At 43.9% G+C, this 22,733-nt stretch overlaps 1 protein-coding gene across 1 annotated transcript in view; it reads left to right on the forward strand.

Moving 5' to 3' along the window:
* The window catches only part of LOC115481962 (membrane-spanning 4-domains subfamily A member 4A-like), an 86,462-nt gene that overhangs the window by 14,715 nt on the left and 49,014 nt on the right, over nt 1-22,733 (forward strand). Inside the window, exons 2-3 of the mRNA XM_030221468.1 lie at nt 15,873-16,050; nt 20,230-20,340. Of these exons, the coding sequence (XP_030077328.1) occupies nt 15,883-16,050; nt 20,230-20,340 (279 nt within the window). The 5' untranslated portion in view covers nt 15,873-15,882. The remainder of the gene's footprint in view (nt 1-15,872; nt 16,051-20,229; nt 20,341-22,733) is intronic.

The raw sequence follows: 22,733 nt of genomic DNA on the forward strand, positions 1-22,733 counted from the left end.
CTGGAGAACTAGACATCGGTCTCTTGTCACTTAGGAAACCGGAGAGCCGCGAAAGTTTAGAAAAGACATATTTCACTGATTTCCCCTTAATAATAATGAACTTCCGTAAACTACTGAAGACCCATCTCTTTAACAAGGCTTACCACAAAGATCAACCAATGTGAATATACATAACTCCTCCACACATAGTTAGAACTGCCTTATAATATCTGCTTGTTATACTACTATCATGAGTGTTCATTATCATATTGCCAAAGATTCTTCTGTAACACTAAAAGTCTATTTTTATTATATTTCCATTACTCATGATGTATTGTAAGCCACATTGAGCCTGCAAAGAGGTGGGAAAATGTGGGATACAAATGCAATAAATAAATAAAATAAACAAATACTACTACTACTACTACTATTTAGCATTTCTATAGCGCTACAAGGCATACGCAGCGCTGCACAAACATAGAAGAAAGACAGTCCCTGCTCAAAGAGCTTACAATCTAATAGACAAAAAATAAATAAAGTAAGCAAATCAAATCAATTAATGTGAACGGGAAGGAAGAGAGGAGGGTAGGTGGAGGCAAGTGGTTACGAGTCAAAAGCAATGTTAAAGAGGTGGGCTTTCAGTCTAGATTTAAAGGTGGCCAAGGATGGGGCAAGACGTAGGGGCTCAGGAAGTTTATTCCAGGCGTAGGGTGCAGCGAGACAGAAGGCGCGAAGTCTGGAGTTGGCAGTAGTGGAGAAGGGAACAGATAAGAAGGATTTATCCATGGAGCGGAGTGCACGGGAAGGGGTGTAGGGAAGGACGAGTGTGAAGAGATACTGGGGAGCAGCAGAGTGAATACATTTATAGGTTAGTAGAAGAAGTTTGAACAGGATGCGAAAACGGATAGGGAGCCAGTGAAGGGTCTTGAGGAGAGGGGTAGTATGAGTAAAGCGACCCTGGCGGAAGATGAGACGGGCAGCAGAGTTTTGAACCGACTGGAGAGGGGAGAGGTGACTAAGTGGGAGGCCAGCAAGAAGCAGATTGCAGTAGTCTAAACGAGAGGTGACAAGGGTGTGGATGAGGGTTTTGGTAGAGTGCTCGGAAAGAAAGGGGCGGATTTTACGAATGTTGTAAAGAAAGAAACGACAGGTCTTGGCGGTCTGCTGGATATGAGCAGAGAAGGAGAGAGAAGAGTCAAAGATGACCCCAAGGTTTCGAGCTGAGGAGACAGGGAGAATGAGAGAGCCATCAACAGAAATAGAAAACGGGGGGAGCGGGGAGGTGGGTTTGGGGGGGAAAATGAGAAGCTCGGTTTTGATCATATTTAATTTCAGGTGGCGTTGAGACATCCAGACAGCAATGTCAGACAAGCACGCTGAAACTTTGGTTTGGATGCAAGGTGAGATATCAGGGGTAGAAAGGTAGATTTGGGAGTCATCAGCATAGAGATGGTAGGAAAAGCCATGGGATGAGATTAATGAACCAAGGGAAGAAGTGTAGATAGAAAAGAGGAGGGGACCAAGAACACAACCCTGAGGTACGCCGACAGGCAGAGGGATAGAAGTAGAAGAGGATCCACCAGAGTGAACACTAAAGGTGCGGAGGGAGAGGTAGGAAGAGAACCAGGAAAGGACAGAGCCCTGGAATCCAAGTGAGGACAGGGTATCGAGAAGTATGCTGTGATCGACAGTGTCAAAAGCAGCGGAAAGATCAAGAAGAATGAGGATGGAATATTGACCTCTGGATTTAGCCAGTAATAGGTCATTGGAGACTTTAGTAAGCGCAGTTTCAGTTGAGTGGAGAGGGCGAAAACCAGATTGTAATGGGTCAAGAATAGCATGTGAGGAGAGAAAATCAAGGCAGCGGCGGTGAACAGCACGCTCAAGTAATTTGGAGAGAAAAGGAAGGAGGGAGATGGGTCGGTAATTAGAGGGACAAGTAGGGTCAAGTGAAGGCTTCTTAAGGAGAGGTGTGACCACAGCATGTTTAAAGGCAGCAGGGACAGTCGCAGTGGAAAGTGAGAGGTTGAGAATGAGCTCTCAAGGGGAGCAATGCTAGTTTAAGAAGAAGAAAATTCTTCCCTCTTTAGTTAAGTCTGGAAAAATCCTAACTTGGCAGCCCAAGAACAGAAGAAGATTCTCAACAACCATTCTCGATCAGATGGTAAAGCCAGTTAAACAGTTGATGTAGCCAAATACACTGATTCAGTATTCGAAGTCTGTAGTAACTCCAAACCATTAAGGGGGTCTTTTACTAAGGTGTGCTAGCATTTTTAGTTCACGCTAGAAATCATTTGGCGCTAAATACTGAGATGCCCACTATATTCCCTTGGGCGTCTCAGCATTTAGTGCCAGCTGATTTCTAGCATGAGCTAAAAACACTAGCACACCTTAGTAAAAGACCCCCTAAGTAAATCAGCTTCAGCATCCGGGGCCAAGCCCACAGCCAGGCCCAATTGCACAGGTTTCCTTTTAGTCAAAGGGAGATAATATACGCACGTTAATGGAGGCATAGATTCTTGTGGAACCAGGTATCATTGAAACATATCCCTTGCTGAAACCAAAGGAAGCTTAGGAAAATTTATTGAATGCAAGTTTTGAAAAAATCACCGAGATTTCCAAAAACTCCATTAAAAAAAAAATGTATTCAAAATTGTATATTCCACTCATGGCAGATTACAAAAGAAAAAATATCTATTTACCGAAAAACATCTTACTGAAACAAATACACAGTACAACAGATAGCAAATAGAAGCATTAAAATAAATAATTTATGTATTTATTTATTGCATTTGTATCCCACATTTTCCCACCTCTTTGCAGGCTCAATGTGGCTTACAATACATCATTAATAGTGGAAATATATAAGAAAGTCAATGTTTAGTATTACAGAAGAATTTTGGGTAACATGATAATGATAAGCTTTATCTCTCCACACCTGACATCACTGCGGAAACCCAGGCCAAAGTATCGGCCTGCTTATCCGACATCGCCGCCTGGATGTCCAACGCCACCTGAAACTGAACATGGCCAAAACCGAGCTCATTGTCTTTCCACCTAAACCCACTTCTCCTTTCCCTCCACTCTCTATTTCAGTCGACAATACCCTCATCCTCCCCGTCTCATCTGCCCGCAACCTCGGAGTCATCTTCGACTCCTCCCTCTCATTCTCTGCCCATATCCAGCAGACAGCCAAAACCTGTCGCTTCTTTCTCTTTAACATCAGCAAAATTCGCCCCTTCCTCTCTGAGCACACCATCCGAACTCTCATCCACTCTCTCATCACCTCTCGCCTTGACTACTGCAACCTACTCCTCACTGGCCTCCCTCTTAACCATCTATCCCCCCTTCAGAACTCTGTTGCCCGTCTTATTTTCCACCTAGACCGATATGCTCATATCAAACCTCCCCTCAAGTCACTTCACTGGCTTCCGATCAGGTACCGCATACAATTCAAGCTTCTCCTACTAATCTACAAATGCACTCAATTTGCAGCCCCCCATTACCTCTCTACCCTCATCTCCCCCTACGCCCCTACCCGTAACCTCCGCTCACAGGACAAATCCCTCCTCTCAGTACCCTTCTCCACCACCGCCAACTCCAGGCTCCGCCCTTTCTGCCTCGTCTCACCCTATGCTTGGAATAAACTCCCTGAGCCCATACGCCAAGCCCCCTCCCTGCAATCCTTGCTTAAAGCCCACCTCTTCAATGTCACTTTCGGCACCTAACCATTGGACCTCTATCCAGGAAATCCAGATTGCCCCATTTTGATTGACTGCATTTTTGTCCTTTAGATTGTAAGCTCCTTTGAGCAGGGACTGTCCTTCTTTGTTAAATTGTACAGTGCTGCGTAACCCTGGCAGCACTTTAGAAATGTTAAATAGTAGTAGTAGTGGTAGTAGAGTAACAGCAAGTATTATAAGACAGTTCTGGATATGTGTGGAGGAGTTCACATTTGTTGATCTTTGTGGTATGCCATGTTAAAGAGATGGGTCTTCAGTAGTTTGCAGAAGTCAGTTAGTTCATATATCGTTGTTAAGTTGCGCGGCAGCACGTTCCAGAATTGTGTGCTCAAGTAGGAAAAGGTTGATGCATGCGTTAGTTTATATTTTAGACCTTTGCAGTTGGGAAAATTAAGATTAAGGAATGTACGGGATGATTTTTTAGCATTCCTGGGTGGTAATTCTATCAGGTCTGACATGCAGGCTAGGGCGTCTCCGTGAATGATTTTGTGAACTAGGGTACATATTTTGAACGTGACGCGTTCGTTAAGAGGGAGCCAGTGTAGCTTTTCTCGTAAGGTTTAGCACTTTCATATTTTGTTTTGCCGAATATGAATCTCGCTGCAGTGTTCTGGGCTGTCTGAAGTTTCTTGATTATTTGCTCCTTGCAGCCAGCATAGAGTACGTTGCAGTAGTCTAAATGGCTGAGTACCATTGATTGTACCAGATTACGGAAGACGTCTCTTGGGAAGAAAGGTCTTACTCTTTTTAATTTCCACATTGAGTGGAACATCTTCTTGATTGTGTTTTTCACGTGACTCTCAAGTGTTAGGTGTCGATCAATGGTGACTCCAAGAATTTTTAAGGAGTCCGAAAAACTGCACATGGATGAAGAAAATAGGCAGAAGCTAGATCCACTGGACAGTCAAGTCTGCGGAGGACCCAGCTTTTACTTACCGATGTAGGGCAAGAAATGAAGAAGAAAGTAAAGAAATAAATGGAAAGGAAGCCCTGGAAATGGAGTTAAGAGAACAGATAGCAGCAGAATCGGATACTGGGGCAGCATGATCAGAAAAACAAAGTCACCAGACAACAAAGGTAGAAAAAAATCATTTTATTTTCATTATAGTGTTTGGAATATGTTCACTTTGAGAATCAGGTGCTCAACATTAAAAGTTTATATCTATTTACTTATTTATGGCATTTTATCCCATAAATGCCATATGGGAAGATGTTCTACTCCATGTGGAAACTGAAAAGAATAAAACCATTCTTTCCAAGATCTGTCTTCCACAACCTAGTGCAATCACTCGTACTCAGTCATCTGGACTACTGCAACTCACTATATGCAGGCTGCAAAGAACAAATACTGAGAAAACTTCAAACAGCCCCGAATACAGCAGCCAGACTCATCTTCGGAAAACCAAAATACGAAAGTGCAAAACCCTTACGTGAGAAACTACACTGGCTCCCACTCAAGGAATGTATCACCTTTAAAGTATGCACCTTAGTTCACAAAATCATTCACGGTGAAGCCCCTGCATACATGTCTGATTTAATAGACCTGCCACCCAGAAATGCCAAAAGATCATCCCGAACTTTCCTCAATCTCCACTTCCCTAAGTGCAAAGGCATAAAATACAAAGTACTACATGCATCAACCTTCTCCTATATGAGCACGCAATTCTGGAATATACTACCAAGCAAACTGAAAACGATCTACGAATTAACCGACTTCCGCAAACGATTGAAGACTCATCTCTTTGAAAAAACTTACTGCAAGGATCAAAGCACATGAACTCCATGCACACTAATAGAAATGCATCAATATACTCTCTTCTGAACTCTCTTCCCCCGTATTTTCTCCACACTTAAAAATCTACCCACAGATAAAATTGTTATACCCTAACGCTCTCTTGCTATTATTCGATTGCCCTATCATTTCCCCAATGTTACATTCCATAGCTTCTACACCCCTAATGATGTTTTGACTTGACTTTGTCTTACCATAACTCTTCACACTGTAACCCATAATCGCACTGTAACAAACTGTATTTCCATCATTCACAATGTATTGTAAGCCACACTGAGCCCACAAATAGGTGGGAAAATGTGGGATACAAATGCAATAAATAAATAAATTAATTAAACATGAATTAGATTGGAACCTGGGATCATTTAATTTTTTTTTCCTGGAGTAATGCATTGCCCCCCCCCCCCCCAGGCTCTCTCCCCGGCTATAGCCAGCTCTGCAATTTGGGGGGGGGGGGGTGCAGAGGTGGATGAGGGGGGCGCAGAGGTGGACAGGGGGAGCGCAGAGGTAGACAGGGGAGAGAGCCTGTTGTTAAACATTTACCAGCACACCACTGTGTCTAGGCATGTACATGGCTGCATGCTAAGCACTGCAGGATCTAGTTTAGTCTTCCCGCCCACCCCTAGGACAACTCTTCATTTATAGTCAGTTATTGTAATTAGGATAACAAGCAAGGAGTGCTTTTACAGAGTTTTACATTTCATTACCTTCTAAGAAGGAAACACTAAATAAATCACACAATATTCCATATAAACTAAAAGACATTTTTATATTATGTATTAAGGATATTATAAAATATTATATTACTAGTAAAAAAGGCCCGTTTCTGACACAAATGAAACGGGCGCTAGCAAGGTTTTCCTCGGAGTGTGTATGTTTGGGAGAGTGTATGTGAGAGTGACTGTTTGAGAGTCAGAGTGAAAGTATGATTGTGTGAGAGAGAGCGTGAGTCTGGGTGTGAGTGTGTTTGTGAGAGAGTGTGTGTGTGAGAATGAGAGTGTGTGCAAGTGTGTATGTGAGACACAGTGTGAGTGAGAGTGTGTGTGTGTGGGCGAGAGAGAGAGTGTGTGTGAGACACAGATTCTCTGTTTGAGTGAGTGTATGAGACCAAGCGAGTGTGTGAGTGACTGTGTGGCACATAGAGAGTGAATGTGATACAGTGTGAGACAGAGTGTGTGAGAGTGAGAGTCAGAAAGACATTGTATATCAGAGAGAGAGTGTGAGCCGTGCCCTCCCAATCCATGGCCATCCATGCTCCTCTGTCACCTGGCCCCTCCATTTTTCCCTATCCAGCATTTCCCCTCTCTGCCTGAGGCCTGTCCTGCAATCCATATCCATCCATGCCCATCTGTCCCCTCCATTCATCCCTATGCAGCAATTCCCCTCTCCCTGAGTCCTGCCCTTCCAATCCATGCCCATCCATGCTCCTCTGTCACCTGGCCCCTCCATTTTTCCCTATCCAGCATTTCCCCTCTCTGCCTGAGGCCTGCTCTGCAATCCATATCCATCCATGCCCATCTGTCCCCTCCATTCATCCCTATGCAGCAATTCCCCTCTCCCTGAGTCCTGCCCTTCCAATCCATGCCCATCCATGCTCCTCTGTCACCTGGCCCCTCCATTTTTCCCTATCCAGCATTTCCCCCCTCTCTGCCTGAGGCCTGCCCTGCAATCCATATCCATCCATGCCCATCTGTCCCCTCCATTCATCCCTATGCAGCAATTCCCCTCTCCCTGAGTCCTGCCCTTCCAATCCATGCCCATCCATGCTCATCTGTCACCTGGCCCCTCCATTTTTCCCTATCCAGCATTTCCCCTCTCTGCCTGAGGCCTGCTCTGCAATTCATATCCATCCATGCCCATCTGTACCCTCCATTCATCCCTATCCAGCAATTCCCCTCTCCCTGAGTCCTGCCCTTCCAATCCATGCCCATCCATGCTCATCTGTCACCTGGCCCCTCCATTTTTCCCTATCCAGCAATTCCCCTCTCTCCCTGTGCCCTGCCCTCCTAATCCATACCCATCCATGCTCCTCTGTCCCCTGCCGCCTCCATTCATCCTTTTCCAGCAAGTCCCCTCTCGCCCTTCCATGACCCCCCCTCGCATCAATGCTACTCTCTCTCCCATGTCCCAGCCTTCTCCCCCCCCCCTTCGCATCCATGCCCCCCCTTCGCATCCATGCCTCGCATCCATGCCCCCCCCCTCGCATCCATGCCCCTCCACCCCTTCGCATCCATGCATCCCTTTTTTTTTTTTTTATTCTTTTTAACTTTACCTCCGTGGCGGTTCGTGCAGCGAAGCGTCAGGGAAGGAGGCGGCGCTCCCGACGTCTAGCTTTCCCTTCGCTGTGTTCCGCCTTGTTTTGAAGGCGGAACACAGCGAAGGGAAGGCTAGACGTCGGGAGCGCCGCCTCCTTCCCTGACGTTTCGCTTCCGGATTTGTTTGTTTTGTCGCGAGGGCGGGGCAGAGACGGCTGGCTGGCTTGAAGGCTTCACACCACGAATCCACGAACCCTTCAGCCTCAGCCTGGGAGTGACGTCAGATGGCTTCAAGGCTTCAGGCTTCAGGCTTCAAGGCTTCAAGGCTTCAGGCTTCACGGCTTCACAGAACGTTGGCTTCAGAACGTTGAGGGTGCGTTTTATTATATTAGATAATATCCTTAATACTTTAGCAAGTTTTAAAATATTGAAAAATTCAAAAATATTAAGATGGAGTCAGCAGTCCAGCAGCGAGAGGGGTGCTATCCAGTCTTTTGCATTGAGTGCCACATGTATGATTATCTCCCAGTTGGTGAGCGGTTATATATGTGTTCCCAATGCAAACAGCTCCTAGCTCTCAGAGAATGGGTCCGTTCTCTTGAGGCCAGAGTAGCAGACTTGGTGGAGCTGAGGGAGACAGAGAAGTACATAAAGGAGACCTACAGGGATGTTGTAAAGAAATCCCACCTCCAGTCTGGTGGCCCCTGTGCTACCTTGGAGGAGGGAGGTCTCCTAGAAGGAGAGCATCACCCTGGTGAAGAAGGAAATACTCCTGTAGCCAGGACCTGCCCACCAGGAGATGTACTATCCTCTCGCACCGAGGATATGTCTCCAAGTGCTTCCCGGGAGGGAAGGGTTAGGACAGCTGTTGTAGTTGGTGATTCGATGGTTAGGCATATAGATAGCTGGGTGGCTGGTGGATGTGAGGATCGCCTGGTGACTTGCCTGCCTGGTGCGAAGGTGGCGGATCTCACACATAACCTAGATAGGATCTTAGATAGTGCTGGGGAGGAGCCAGCTGTCTTGGTACATGTACCCGTTCCACGCGCAGGGCCCAAGAGACAGGCAGAAATCCGGAGTCTCAATGTGTGGATGAGACGATGGTGCAGGGAGGAGGGTTTTAGATTTGTTAGGAACTGGGCAACATTCTGGGGAAGGGGGAGCCTATTCCAAAAGGATGGGCTCACCTTAACCAGGGTGGGACCAGGCTGCTTGCATCGGCATTTAAAAAGGAGATAGAGCAGCTTTTAAACTAGAAACTGGGGGAAGGCCGACAGTCGCTCAAAAGCACATGGTTCAGGTTAAGGTATCTTCCAAAGATATCACCAAAACAGGGAAGATAGGGTAACCTGATAGTGAGATTGAAAAAGAGGCCGTAGTAGATAAGCCAGCTTATTTCAAAAGAGACGGACGCCCATCTTCTGACACAAATCAGGAGATGGACGTCCGTCTCAAAAATAGGTATAATCGAAAGCTGAATTTGGATGGCCCCAACTGCTTTCCGTCACGGGGACGGGCGAAATTCTCGGGGGCATGGCTGAACGGTAGCGAAGGTGGGACAGGGGCGTTCTGGGGCGTGGTTAACAGATGGACCTCCGCGCCTGATAATGGAAAGAAGCAAGACGTCCCCGACGAGCATTTAGTCCACACAAAGTTGGTCCTATTTTTTTCACGACCAAGCTTCCAAAAAGTGCCCAAACTGACCAGATGACCACCAGAGGGAATCGGGGATGATCTCCCCTGTCTCCCCCAGTGGTCACTAACCCCCTCCAACTCTAAACAACATACTGTTTAAATATTTTTTCCAGCCTCTATGTCAGCCTCAAATACCATACCTAGCTCCATGACAGTAGTATGCAGGTCCCCCGAGCAATTTTAGTTTAGTTGGTGCTGCGGGACCCATTCAGAAAGCAAAAATCGGAAGAAAAAAAAACATGCAAGTGCAGTCAGAGACGTCCAAAAAAAAAACATGCAAGTGCAGTCAGGGACGTCCAAATTAAAACAATAGTAATAGGGGGATTTGAAGCAGCTGCCTTCTGATTACAAGACTTGTGCTCTAACCACTGCACCACTTATTCAGTTACTTAGACATTTCTTCCCTTTCCATTAAGTCCCTCTAAGTTTCTGTCAGCCAATCACAGCTCATTTACCTGACATCATGCCAGCTAAACGAGCTGTGATTGGCTGACAGAAACTTGGAGGGACTTAATGGAAAGGGAAAGAACCTCTAAGCAACTGAATAAGTGATGCAGTGGTTAGAGTACTGGTCTTGTAATCAGAAGATGGCTGGTTTAAATCCCACTATTACTATTGTTTTAATTTGGACGTCCCTGACTGCACTTGCATGTTTTTTTTTTTTGGACATCCCTGACTGCACTTGCATAGTTTTTTTTTCTTCCGATTTTTGCTCTCTGCATGGGTCCCGCGCAGCACCAACTAAACTAAAATTGCTCTGGTTCAAATCCCCCTATTACTATTGTTTTAATTTGGACGTCCCTGACTGCACTTGCATGTTTTTTTTTCTTCCGATTTTTGCTCTCTGCATGGGTCCCGCGCAGCACCAACTAAACTAAAATTGCTCCGGGGACCTGCATACTGCTGTCATGGAGCTAGGTATGATATTTGAGGCTAGCATAGAGGCATCTCAGGGGGACCAGTGCACTATGAATGCTGGCCCCTCCCACGACCAAATGGCTTGGATTAGGTCCGTTTTTGAGATGGCTGGCAGCGGTTTCGATTATCGCTGAAAACCGCGGACGGCCATCTCTAGGTCCAGCGATCTCACCATTTGTGTCGTCTATCTCTAGAGTCGACACAAATGATGGGATTTCAGCGGGCCGAACCGTATAATCGAAACCGAAGATGGACGGCCATCTCGTTTCAATTTTACGGTTCGCTCCGCCTCTTCGCAGAGCCGTCTCCGGAGATGGACGTTTTTACACATGGGCGTTCGAGTTCGATTATGCCCCTCAAGGTGTCCTTAAAAAAAAATCAGACAAAAGATTGCAAATTAATACTGTCAAGTACTGAGCATGATGAAATAGGAACAACAAACATAGTTTGAAATGTCTATATGCGAATGCCAGGAGCCTAAGAAATAAGATGGGAGAGTTAGAATATATTGCACTAAATGAAAAATAAGATATAATAGGCATCTCTGAGACCTGGTGGAAGGAGGATAACCAGTGGGACACTGTCATACTGGGGTACAAATTATATTGTAGTGATAGGGTAGATCGAATTGGTGGAGGGGTAGCATTGTATATTAAGGAGAGACTTGAATCAAATAGATTGAAAATTCTGCAGGAAACAAAACACATCTTGGAATCACTGTGGATTGAAATTCCATTTGTAAAGGGGAAAAGGATAGTGATAGGAGTGTACTACCGTCCGCCTGGCCAGGATGAACAGACGGATGCAGAAACGTTAAAGGAAATTAGGGACACAAACAAACTGGGCAACACAATAATAATGGGTGATTTCAATTACCTTGATATTGACTGGGTAAATGTAACATCAGGGCATGTTAGGGAGGTAAAATTCCTTGACAAAATCAAGGACTGCTTTATGGAGCAGCTGGTAAAGGAGCTGACGAGAGAAAGAAAAATTCTAGATCTAGTCCTTAGTGGAGCGCATGATCTGGTGCGGGAGGTAATGGTGCTGGGGCTGCTTGATAACAGTGATCATAACATGATGAGATTTTACATTAGCTTTGAAGTAAGTATACATAGGAAATCAAATACGTTAGCATTAAACTTTAAAAAAGAAGGCTGTAACAAAATGAGAAGAATGGTGAAAAAAAACTTAGAGGAGCAGCTGTGAGGGTCAAAAATTTACATCAGGCGTGGATGCTGTTCAAAAACATCATCCTAGAAGCCGTGGCCAAATATATTCCACGTATTAAAAAAGGAGGATGGAAGACCAAATGACAGCCAGCATGGTTAAAAAAGTGAGGTGAAGATAGATATTACAGCGAAAAGAAAATCCTTCAGAAAATGGAAGAAGGAACAGACTGAAAATAATAAGAAGCACCATAAGGAATGTCAAGTAATCTGCAAAGCGCTGATAAGGAAGGCTAAGAGGGACTTCGAAAAAAAGATTGTGTTGGAGGCAAAAACACATAGTAAAAAATTTTTTTAAAGTATATTAAAAGCAGGACGCTGGCAAAAGAATCGGTTGGACCGCTAGATGACCGAGGGGTAAAAAGGGCGATCAGGGAAGACTGAGGTGAAGGATTCTGCTAGCATGTAGTGTCTGTGTAGGAATGTGTAACAGTGCAGTTTGTTCCAGTTTCTCAATAGTAGGTATATTGGCGCTCCAGAGCCCAGTATAATATATATAGCACTGTCTTTTCATAGGTGGGTTAGGGCTGTTATGGTGCGGTAAGTTTTGTGTTCTAGGGCAGTGTTTCCCAAGTTGGTCCTGGAGTACCCCCTTGCTAGTCATGTTTTCAGGATATCCACAATAAATATGCATGAAATTGATTTGTATATTCTGCCTCCGTTACATGCAAATCTTTTTCATGCAGATTCATTGTGGATTGCCTGAAAACCTGAATGGCAAGGGGGTACTCCAGGACCACCTAGGGAAACACTTCTCTAGGTCCCACTGTAATATTTATAGCACCACCGTCTTTTCACAGGTGGGTTAGGGCTGTTATGGTGTGGTAAGTTTTCAGTATAGGTTTTGGGTGTCTTTTTGCAGGGGTTTGTGTTATTTCACAAAGTTTAGTATTTGAAAGTAGGCTCTGGGGCCCTTGTCACCCACAATAAAAATGCTCTGGACTACTGTTCTTCACATCCTGTAGAGTCACCACATAAACAAAAGCCCATCTGATTTAAACAAAGTGTCTATCAGTAGAAGGAATGTGTGTTCTATTCCTGAGGCGATGGTCACAATTTGAATAGTTTTACAAATATTTGAAAGGTATTAATCCACAAATGAACCTTTTCCGGAGATGGGAAGGCGGTAGAACTAGAGGACATGAATTGAGGTTGAAAGGAGGCAGACTCAGGACTAATGTCAGGAAGTATTTTTTCACGGAGAAGGTGGTGGATATGTGGAATGCCCTCCTGCGGGAGGTGGTAGAGATGAAAACGGTAATGGAATTCAAACATGCGTTGGGATAAACACAAAGGAATCCTGTTTAGAAGGAATGGTTCCACGGAATCTTAGCGGAGATTGGGTGGCGATGCCAGTAATTGGGAAACAAAACGGGAGGTGGCCAGAATTCTACGGTCTATGCCCTGATTGTAACTGAATAGATAGGGATGGGCTGAAGTGTAAATTTTAAGGGGCTTCGAAGTTAGCTTTTCTCTCCCCCACATTTCTCCCTACTGCCCTACTCTTTATAACTGGGTCATCTCTTGATTCTTTGTACCACCCTTCATGTTATCTCTGTGATACTTTGTACCATAACAAAACCCCGCTCTGTTTTTCTGTGTTATACTTTGTACCATACCTTGTAAGCTGCACTGAACCTGCTGTCGAGCGGGGTATAAATGCCATAAATAAATAAATAAATAAATTTAGTACAAGAACAGTACTGGGCAGACTTCTACGGTCTGTGCCCTGAGAATAGCAAGGACAAATCAAGCTTGGGTATGTATACATGTAAAGGGAATGGGGCTTGATATACTGCCTTTCTGTGTTTTTTTGTATCTACATTCAAAGCAGTTTACATAGTATATACAGGTACTTATTTGTGCCTGGGGCAATGGAGGGTTAAGTGACTTGCCCAAGATCACAAGGAACAGCAGTGGGATTTGAACTGCATTGCAAGACTGGTGCTCTAACCACTAGGCCACTCCTCCATGTTAACTATACTTTTGGTTTAAACATATATTGTTCCAAGACTACATCATATTTGACTACATTATGTGGCTGGCATGATGGCAATTGCTTAACATGCACAGAATGGCAGGTGTAGCTCTGGCTGTCTTTTTGGGTAGACTGGATGGACTGTGCAGGTCTTTATCTGCCGTCATATACTTTATTACAGAGGCACAATGGTATTCTCAGTTTTGTTCTCAATTCTCTTTGCCTTTTTGGGAGTTGTGGCACAATGACCTGAAATTTTCAGCATATTAGACACCCTCAGTGCTGCACATTCCAGCCTTCAGATGGAGCCACATACACCCACAACTGACTCTGGGCCAGATGCACTAAACCTTAACGACCCTCTAACAACCCTTTAGAAGGAAATTCCTAACCATTGCATGCATTAAAGGCCTTTTTCCAACAAAGCAAGCAGCTAACGAAAACGGAATACAAAAGAGTAACTAGCATTGTAATGTGGGCGATTCGGGATGCACTAACACTACCGACGATCACACCGAATCACTTACCGCGACATATTAAACGTATGGTCAGAGCAGTGATAAAGGCCTGAGCTGTCATCTCCCCGCTGCCCCCTGCACCATAAAAATCAAAGCTGGCATGTTTAAACAGAAAAGTGAGATAAAAAAAATTAAAACACCACAAACACTGGCTCCCTGCTTTCCCCTGCATAAAATATAAAAGCTTTACAAACATCAAAAAAGGATCGGGAGGGGGCAAAGGTGCTCATCAGGAGCGTCCTGTATGGACGGCCTTGCCCCCCCCCCCCCCCCGAGATCGCTTCTGCCTCCACCGACGTCTCGGAGGGCGGGCACAGGAAGGAGAGAGACGTTGATGGAGGCAGAAGCGATCGACGATCCGTAGTTTCATCCCGTGCAGCGCCTTCACACACAGGTGAGAGGCGCTACATGGCCGGTAAAGTGGAGGGGGGGTCTGTTGGAGGGAGGGGAATGGCGGCGATGAACTCAGGGGGCGGAGGATGGCGGGAGGTGGAGCAGTGTCGGGAAAAGAAGATCGAGACAGGAAGGGAAGGGGGGGCCCGGCGCTGCAAAAGTTTAGATTTTTATTTTCAGTTTTTAATTTAGTAAAGGGCGGAAGCGGGGAACAGCAGCGATCTCGGAGGGGGGGGGCAAGGCCGTTCATACAGGACACTTCTGACGAGCGCCTTTGCCCCCTCCCGATCCTTTTTTGAGGTATGTTTACTTTTGTAGTGATGCAGGGGGAAGCGAGGAGCCACGTGTTTGTGGGGTTTTTTTTTTTGTTGTTGTTCTGATGTTTGTGGCATGCGCAGAGCAGCCAGCATAACGCTTGGCTGCTCTGCGCATGATTAAGGGGCCGATTACCGACGGGGATTATGAATCTTTTGATACATTGTACTTTTCAATACCGCACCGAACATGTGTGACTTGTTTTTTTGGTGCACGCTTCGTTTTTTCAAATTCGTTAGGGAGTTTAACGTTTTTGAATTTTTTACGTTTGGTTGATGCATCTAGCCCTCAGTCCTCTATAGGGAGCATCTCATGATTGTTTGCACTCAAGAAAGATAACCCAGTTCCTTCTGCCTTGTGCAAAGTAAAATACTAAGATTCTCTTATTTATTCCTGGAGTAGAACTTATGCAAATCCATTCCAGAAGCTGATAGCATGTTTGTCCAGGGTTTATGTTAGTCCTCCAGCAAGTAGCACTGAATCTATTTCAGGTTTCTATGCCATTCAGTGATAAGAACATCAAACACAGTAAATCTAGCTTTCAGTTCATCTGTAAGATCAGTGGGGATGGGGGTCTGCATTTAGTGAGGCTTCTCACAACTTCATTTTGTTCTTTGATATTTTGTTTTATTTGTTGTTTAGTTTAATTTTATTAAGCAAACAAGAAATTAAATTTTAAAAAGTCATGAAAACCAAAATACAATTAATTATTGGGATTAGGCTCCATCCCCTTGCCCTGCATACTTCTATATCTCTCTCTGCTTGGCTGTGCCTAACATTTGGTTAGTGGTTTTAGGTTCATTAGGGGACCTGGTTTGCAGTGGGGGAAGGGGGGAAATTTAGAATTGGATGGTCTTTCTCGGGGTAGGGAAGGTAAGGAGAGTGATTGGCTGGACAGAGTGTGATTTTAGTCATTTTCAGTGAGCACTTTACACCATCCATTAATACAATAATTTGAATATTGAAAACATTACAAATATCTTGCATATGATAGAAATATTGTAATATCCAAGTTATAATTATTTGTTACTTCCCTGTCTTTTTATGTTTCCTGTAGGTTGTGAACCATGAATCCAACAGTAACTGGAGCCAATGGGATGGTAGTAGTCACTCAGATTCTCCCATCGACTGGTCAACATGCAGTTCAGATGGGACCCAATGCCCTTCAAAATACCCCATGCCAGTTCCCAGAGGCTCTGCAGAAATTCTTCAAAGGAGAGCCAAAGGCTCTTGGAGTAAGTTTATGTTTTAACCATGTTTTACTACAAGCAGAACAACTACCACAATACCTTGAATGGGTGCAATACAGGGACCGGATAATTGACCCCTTCATCAGCATCATCTTCTTGACATATGAGCGACACAGTTCAAATCAAAATGGATCCAAACTGCAGATGTCAAACTGAAACAAGCAGCAGGAAGGTGCCTGTGTAGCAGCACAAAAACACACATGCAATTTAGGTGTGAACACTTACATTCCTCACATTGGTTTGGATTCACTTAGACTGCTGTTCTTGACTTGAGTTATCACAAACTCACACTTACGTGTTCAAACATTTACTATATGTATGACTACCTTAAATTTTTAACTCTGATATTTACATAGGATAAAAAGGACTAACGTTGACACTCATAAGTAAACTCATGGAAGGCATAGTGACGAAACAACTTACTGAATACCTAAATGAACACTCAGTTCTGCATGAGTCTCAATCAGGATTTCAGTCAAACCACAGCACTGAAACAGTCCTAGTGTCCGCAATGAACTCATTCAAACAAGCAATTGCAACTGGTAACAACATACTCCTCCTACAATTCAACATGTCCAGTGCCTTTCACATGGTTAATCATGGAATACTATTACATATACTAGAATACTTCGGAGTAGGAGGCACAGTTCTCAAATAGTTCAAAGGATTCCTGACCACAAGATCTTACCAAGTAACTATGAACGCAGACAGATCACCCCCATAGATACCTGAATGTGGAGTTCCCCAAGGATCCCCCCTCTCGCCATCCTTATTTAACCTAATGATGATACCTTTAGCCAAACTTCTAGCCAATCAAAACCTCAACCCCTACATATATGCAGACGATGTCACAATTTATATCTCGTTCAAACAAGAGCTAAATGAAATCACCAACGAGATCAACCAAAGCCTCCAAATCATGCACAACTGGGTGGACGCATTCCAACTAAAACTTAACGCAGAAAAAACACAATGTCTTGTACTCACCTCACAACACAACACAAAATACTTCTCCACAATAATCACACCATATTGCTCTCTCCCTGTCTCACAAAACCTGAAAATTCCTGGAGTTACTATTGATCGAAACCTCATTTTCGACACCCATGTGAATAATACGACAAAAAAGCTGTTCCACACCATGTGGAAACTCAAATGAGTAAAACCCTTCTTCCCAAGATACATCTTCCGCACCCTGGTACAGTCATTGGTAATAAACCATCTGGATTACTGCAACGCACTGTATGCTGGCTGCAAAGAACAGACTATCAAAAAACTCCAAACAGCCCAGAATACCGCCGCCAGACTCATATTTGGAAAAACTAAATATGAAAGTGCAAAACCACTAAGAGAGAAACTTCACTGGCTTCCACTTAAGGAACGCATTGCGTTCAAGATCTGCATGATTGTACACAAAATCATTCACGCAGACGCCCCAATCTACATGCTAAACCTTGTGGACCTACCTCCCAGAAACGCTACAAGATCAACTTGCAAATTTCTCAATCTGCACTTCTCCAGCTGTAAAGGACTAAAATACAAGCTTATGCATGCCACTACCTTCTCATACACGAGCACGCACTTATGGAACGCACTACCTACAGACCTGAAAACAATCAACGAAATAACTAACTTTCGCAAATCTCTGAAGACATATTTCTTCAACAAGGCCTACAAAGAGAACCTATAACCTCACTAATCCACTTCACCAACCCACCCAGCTTTGAAAGTTCACCTTCTGTACTCAACCTTAATAACCCCCTTCTTTCTTCCCTTACTTAATCTCTGCACATCACTAATTGTATCTGATATCCTGGAATGACAATGTCATAACAAAACTATGTAAGCCACATTGAGCCTGCAAATAGGTGGGAAAATGTGGGATACAAATGCAATAAATAAATAAATAAGAGGAGAACAAGGATGAGACTGTGTATGATTTGTGAACCACCGAGAATGGCAGATCATGTGGTATATACATTTTAGAAATAAATAACACACTTGCCACTCCTGGTTCATTGTTTGAGGTGTTTGATTTCTATTTTCTTCTTTTTACTTCTCCTAGCCCTCTTTCTAATGCATCCAGCTCCATTTTCAAGTTCCACTAAACTGTAGTCACCTTCTCTCACAGCATCATCGTTCTGCTGATATTTGTTATATTTTGATGTCTTTTATCTTTCTCTTCTTCTAAAATCACTCCTTCAACTCCAAGCTGCTTTTTAAAATTGTGGCTGCAGTGACAAATCAGATGCCACTTTTGATTTCTTTATTCCTGGGGTTTAGTTTTTCCTCTGAGCCTTCCTGCCACTGTGCAAACAGATTACTTCCAAAGGAGAGTGTATCTTCCAGCTTCTCCAGGCTCTATGCAGACAGCATCTGCTTCCTGGGGCCAGCTTCTCCCTAAGTCTCCCCTTCCATCCACAGGCACATCTCCTGGGGCTGCTGTTCCTCTGTGTTTCAAGCTCTCTAATATACTGCTGGCCTTGTGTACAGTGTCAACCACACCCCTCCCTCCCTCTCTCCCTCTCTCTCTCTCTTTGTCTCTCTCTCTCTGCACACCAGAGCAAGGCATAGACCCAGCTCTTACAGTTCCCATAAATCTTGCCTGCATTCCTCAAGCTGTGAGTTTGGCCAGCTTCCTGGGTTCTGTTTTTTGACTGCTCCCTGGGATTCTGCTCATTCCAACTCCATGTATTTTCTAGAACTCTTTTTGTTTTCCTGGGTGACAGGGAAAACTGCTGGACATGTCCCACCATCTCATTCCATGACAGGGTTTCCCTGTCACAGTATGTCGGAGAGATGTACAAATTAATCTTATATATATTTATTGCGGTAATTCTGAAAACCACTGGCTTAGGTGTGCCTCCAGGAAAGTGTTGAGAAGCTCTGATTTAGACTATAATATTTAGTGGATCCTCTTCTACTTCTATCCCTCTGCCTGTCGGCGTACCTCAGGGTTCTGTTCTTGGTCCCCTCCTCTTTTCTATCTACACTTCTTCCCTTGGTTCATTAATCTCATCCCATGGCTTTTCCTACCATCTCTATGCTGATGACTCCCAAATCTACCTTTCTACCCCTGATATCTCACCTTGCATCCAAACCAAAGTTTCAGCGTGCTTGTCTGACATTGTTGTCTGGATGTCTCAACGCCACCTGAAATTAAATATGACCAAAACCGAGCTTCTCATTTTCCCCCCCAAACCCACCTCCCCGCTCCCCCCATTTTCTATTTCTGTTGATGGCTCTCTCATTCTCCCTGTCTCCTCAGCTCGAAACCTTGGGGTCATCTTTGACTCTTCTCTCTCCTTCTCTGCTCATATCCAGCAGATTGCCAAGACCTGTCGTTTCTTTCTTTACAACATCCGTAAAATCCGCCCCTTTCTTTCCGAGCACTCTACCAAAACCCTCATCCACACCCTTGTCACCTCTCGTTTAGACTACTGCAATCTGCTTCTTGCTGGCCTCCCACTTAGTCACCTCTCCCTTCTCCAGTCGGTTCAAAACTCTGCTGCCCGTCTCATCTTCCGCCAGGGTCGCTTTACTCATACTACCCCTCTCCTCAAGACCCTTCACTGGCTCCCTATCCGTTTTCGCATCCTGTTCAAACTTCTTCTACTAACCTATAAATGTACTCACTCTGCTGCTCCCCAGTATCTCTCCATACTCATCCTTCCCTACACCCCTTCCCGTGCACTCCGCTCCATGGATAAATCCTTCTTATCTGTTCCCTTCTCCACTACTGCCAACTCCAGACTTCGCGCCTTCTGTCTCGCTGCACCCTACACCTGGAATAAACTTCCGGAGCCCCTACGTTTTGCCCCATCCTTGGCCACCTTTAAATCTAGACTGAAAGCCCACCTCTTTAACATTGCTTTTGACTCGTAACCACTTGTAACAACTCGTCTCCACCTACCCTCCTCTCTTCCTTCCCGTTCACATTAATTGATTTGATTACTTTATTTATTTTTTGTCTATTAGATTGTAAGCTCTTTGAGCAGGGACTGTCTTTCTTCTATGTTTGTCCAGCGCTGCGTATGCCTTGTAGCGCTATAGAAATGCTAAATAGTAGTAGTAGTAGTTTGGTTTTCTGAGGTTCTAGGGATAAAGGCCTGATATATATACTGAAATAAATAAATGCTATCATATCCTGTCTCCCTGGTATAGGTCGTCCAGATCCTGATAGGCATCATCCAGATCTTCTTTGGAATCCTTCTGGCTGCTAACGCTCCCTACCTTTTTGTGGTTAGCGCAGTACCTTTCTGGGGCGGATTGATTGTAAGTACCTGGAGCATTTTTCAATGGGAATATAGTACCACAGCTACACATAGGTGTTTTCTGAGTCTGAGTCTTTAATGTTATATTCTACCACACAAAGCCAATTAATAGAAATAAAAGACTCAAAGCTACGTATGAGAAAGCAATTGGATTACTTGCCAATTCAGTTACAGTTCATTGGTTTCTCATAGGAGAGGGCAGCTTGGCTGTCTCTCTGGCTTGAAGTAGAAAGTACACTCACTTTTATATGTCCATTCAGGATATGGGTAATAAGGCAGTAAGCACACCTGATTGGATCTATGTTAATGTCATAGTTAACACTGATTGGCTATGGTAATGAAGTGGTTAGTATTTTACTGGAAATCTAAGTCATTTTCCTGTGCAGCCATCTTCGTTGTTTTTCACGAACATCTGTAACCACACTGTTGCTAAACGATGTTACTCTGTTCTTTCCCACTCATGCTCGTTCCTCATTCTACTGCATGAGAGTGTCACAACAGATCATAAGTTCTGTATTTCTGAACATCTGTTACCACCATATTGCCAATACAACTCTGTCAGTTAGACCCCCACCCTTGTGGTTTTCTGTTTGTTCTGCAGTGTCCCAATAGCTCATGTGCCTTTGGGCAACACTGAATTTCCAGTCAGAGTTACAGTTACAGTTGAACCACAGTCAAGCCTGGGACCCAATAATAATAATATTCATATCCCCACTTGAAGGTCTGTGTAAACACGACCTTCACCAAATATGGTTAAGGCCAATGCTCCTTGCCAACAACCTAGTCCTGCACCTAGAGCTCAACAAACTCTGATTGCAGGCTGTCTTAGGTTGCAGGTATCCAGAATCCCTAAGCAGGTTGGAATTCCTGGGCCTTACTTTACCTGTCATGACCACCCAATCATGAGTACTAGGAGGTGGATAGTAAATATGAGAGACACTACTAAGGGAAATCTTTATGTTTAAGATTGCCAATGGTGTAATTAAAAACAGGCTGAAGCAACCGTTAGGGTTTCCATCATCGGGCACAACTTCTATGGGTAATTCCCATATATCTTTATAATTATGAAACTCCAAAGGAAGAGAACCTAAGGGGAAAAAAATTATACTAAGAAGGGTCATACTATGATTGAATATACTAAGATAGGTTACACTATAGGTAAATAATTGTATGGCTGAATGATATCTAAACAGGGGTTTAAATGTCTATAGCATCTAAAACATCTTGCATTTGCACATACATTGTAATATCTTGGTCAGTATTAAGGTTTGGTGTTATCCTTGTATAAGCAGTATCAGTTCGAATTCCATAAGCAGAAATAATACAAAATATGTTGAAAAAGCATCAAAATCAATGCTAAAATGAAAGTACACAGAAAAGCAAGTCTAAAAACAATAAGGGTTCAGATACGAGCATCCATTTACAATGGAAACTGTGTCATTAGCAACATGAATTTAGCTAAAAGGGAGTAAGAGGAAAATAAATTAGAACCTTTCCAATGTAAACAGAATCAATGCTAAACTAAAAATAAAACAAAATATGAGCCCATAATGTCCATAAATGGCAATTGTTAATCTCAAATTATTTTTCTCCTGATTTGCTTGGCTCTGTTGTGCTGGAGGTTCTGGTTCTGGAATGTCTCCAGTTGTGATTCTAAGTCCTGGACTTTACTGAAGACGGTAATATCTTTCAGGTAAACCCAAGATGTATGATTCTCAAACTTGGCTGTAGTAGAGGTCACAGCTTCAACTTTAAATGGGTCTTATTTTCAAGGAAATCAGAATCATCAGCACCCAGATCTTTATCTTTATCTTATATCCCCCACTTCTGGCTTGTGAAATCTGAGTGAAGCAAGACAAAGATTTTATTACTGATTATAAAAGGTCCTAGAACACAGGGGATGAGAGACCACAGGAGCATAGCAACAGTAGAGAATCTCAGGATAAAGATAAGGTCAGAATGAAAAAAATTAAAGTGCAGAAACCTAAATTCCATTTGGAAGGCGCTGTAGGCACACAGTTGCAGTAGAGTGTACAGGGAAGCCTTTAAGTGCAGGCAGTCTGCAGGACTTACAGGATTGAGCTAGAAGACAAGTAATTTTGGAACAGAAAGAGTGGAACATCAGGATACCGTTACAACTGAAACAGGGGTTTACTCAGGTAGCCTAATCACAGCTCTGAGTTCTTGGATTTCCGTGCGGGGCGATGAAATAAACATAAGAGTATACAGATAGAAGACGTGGAGGGGCATAATCGAACGTCGCCAGTGAAATAGGTCGCCGGTGATCTATTTTGGCGGCAACATAAAGAGCTGGCCGGAACCGTATTATCGAAAAAGACAGCCGTCCATCTTTTCTTTCGATAATACGGTTTAGCCTGGCCAAATGCCAGAGTT

The sequence above is a fragment of the Microcaecilia unicolor genome, chromosome 1 (genome assembly GCF_901765095.1).
Source record: "Microcaecilia unicolor chromosome 1, aMicUni1.1, whole genome shotgun sequence".
Taxonomy (NCBI): domain Eukaryota; kingdom Metazoa; phylum Chordata; class Amphibia; order Gymnophiona; family Siphonopidae; genus Microcaecilia; species Microcaecilia unicolor.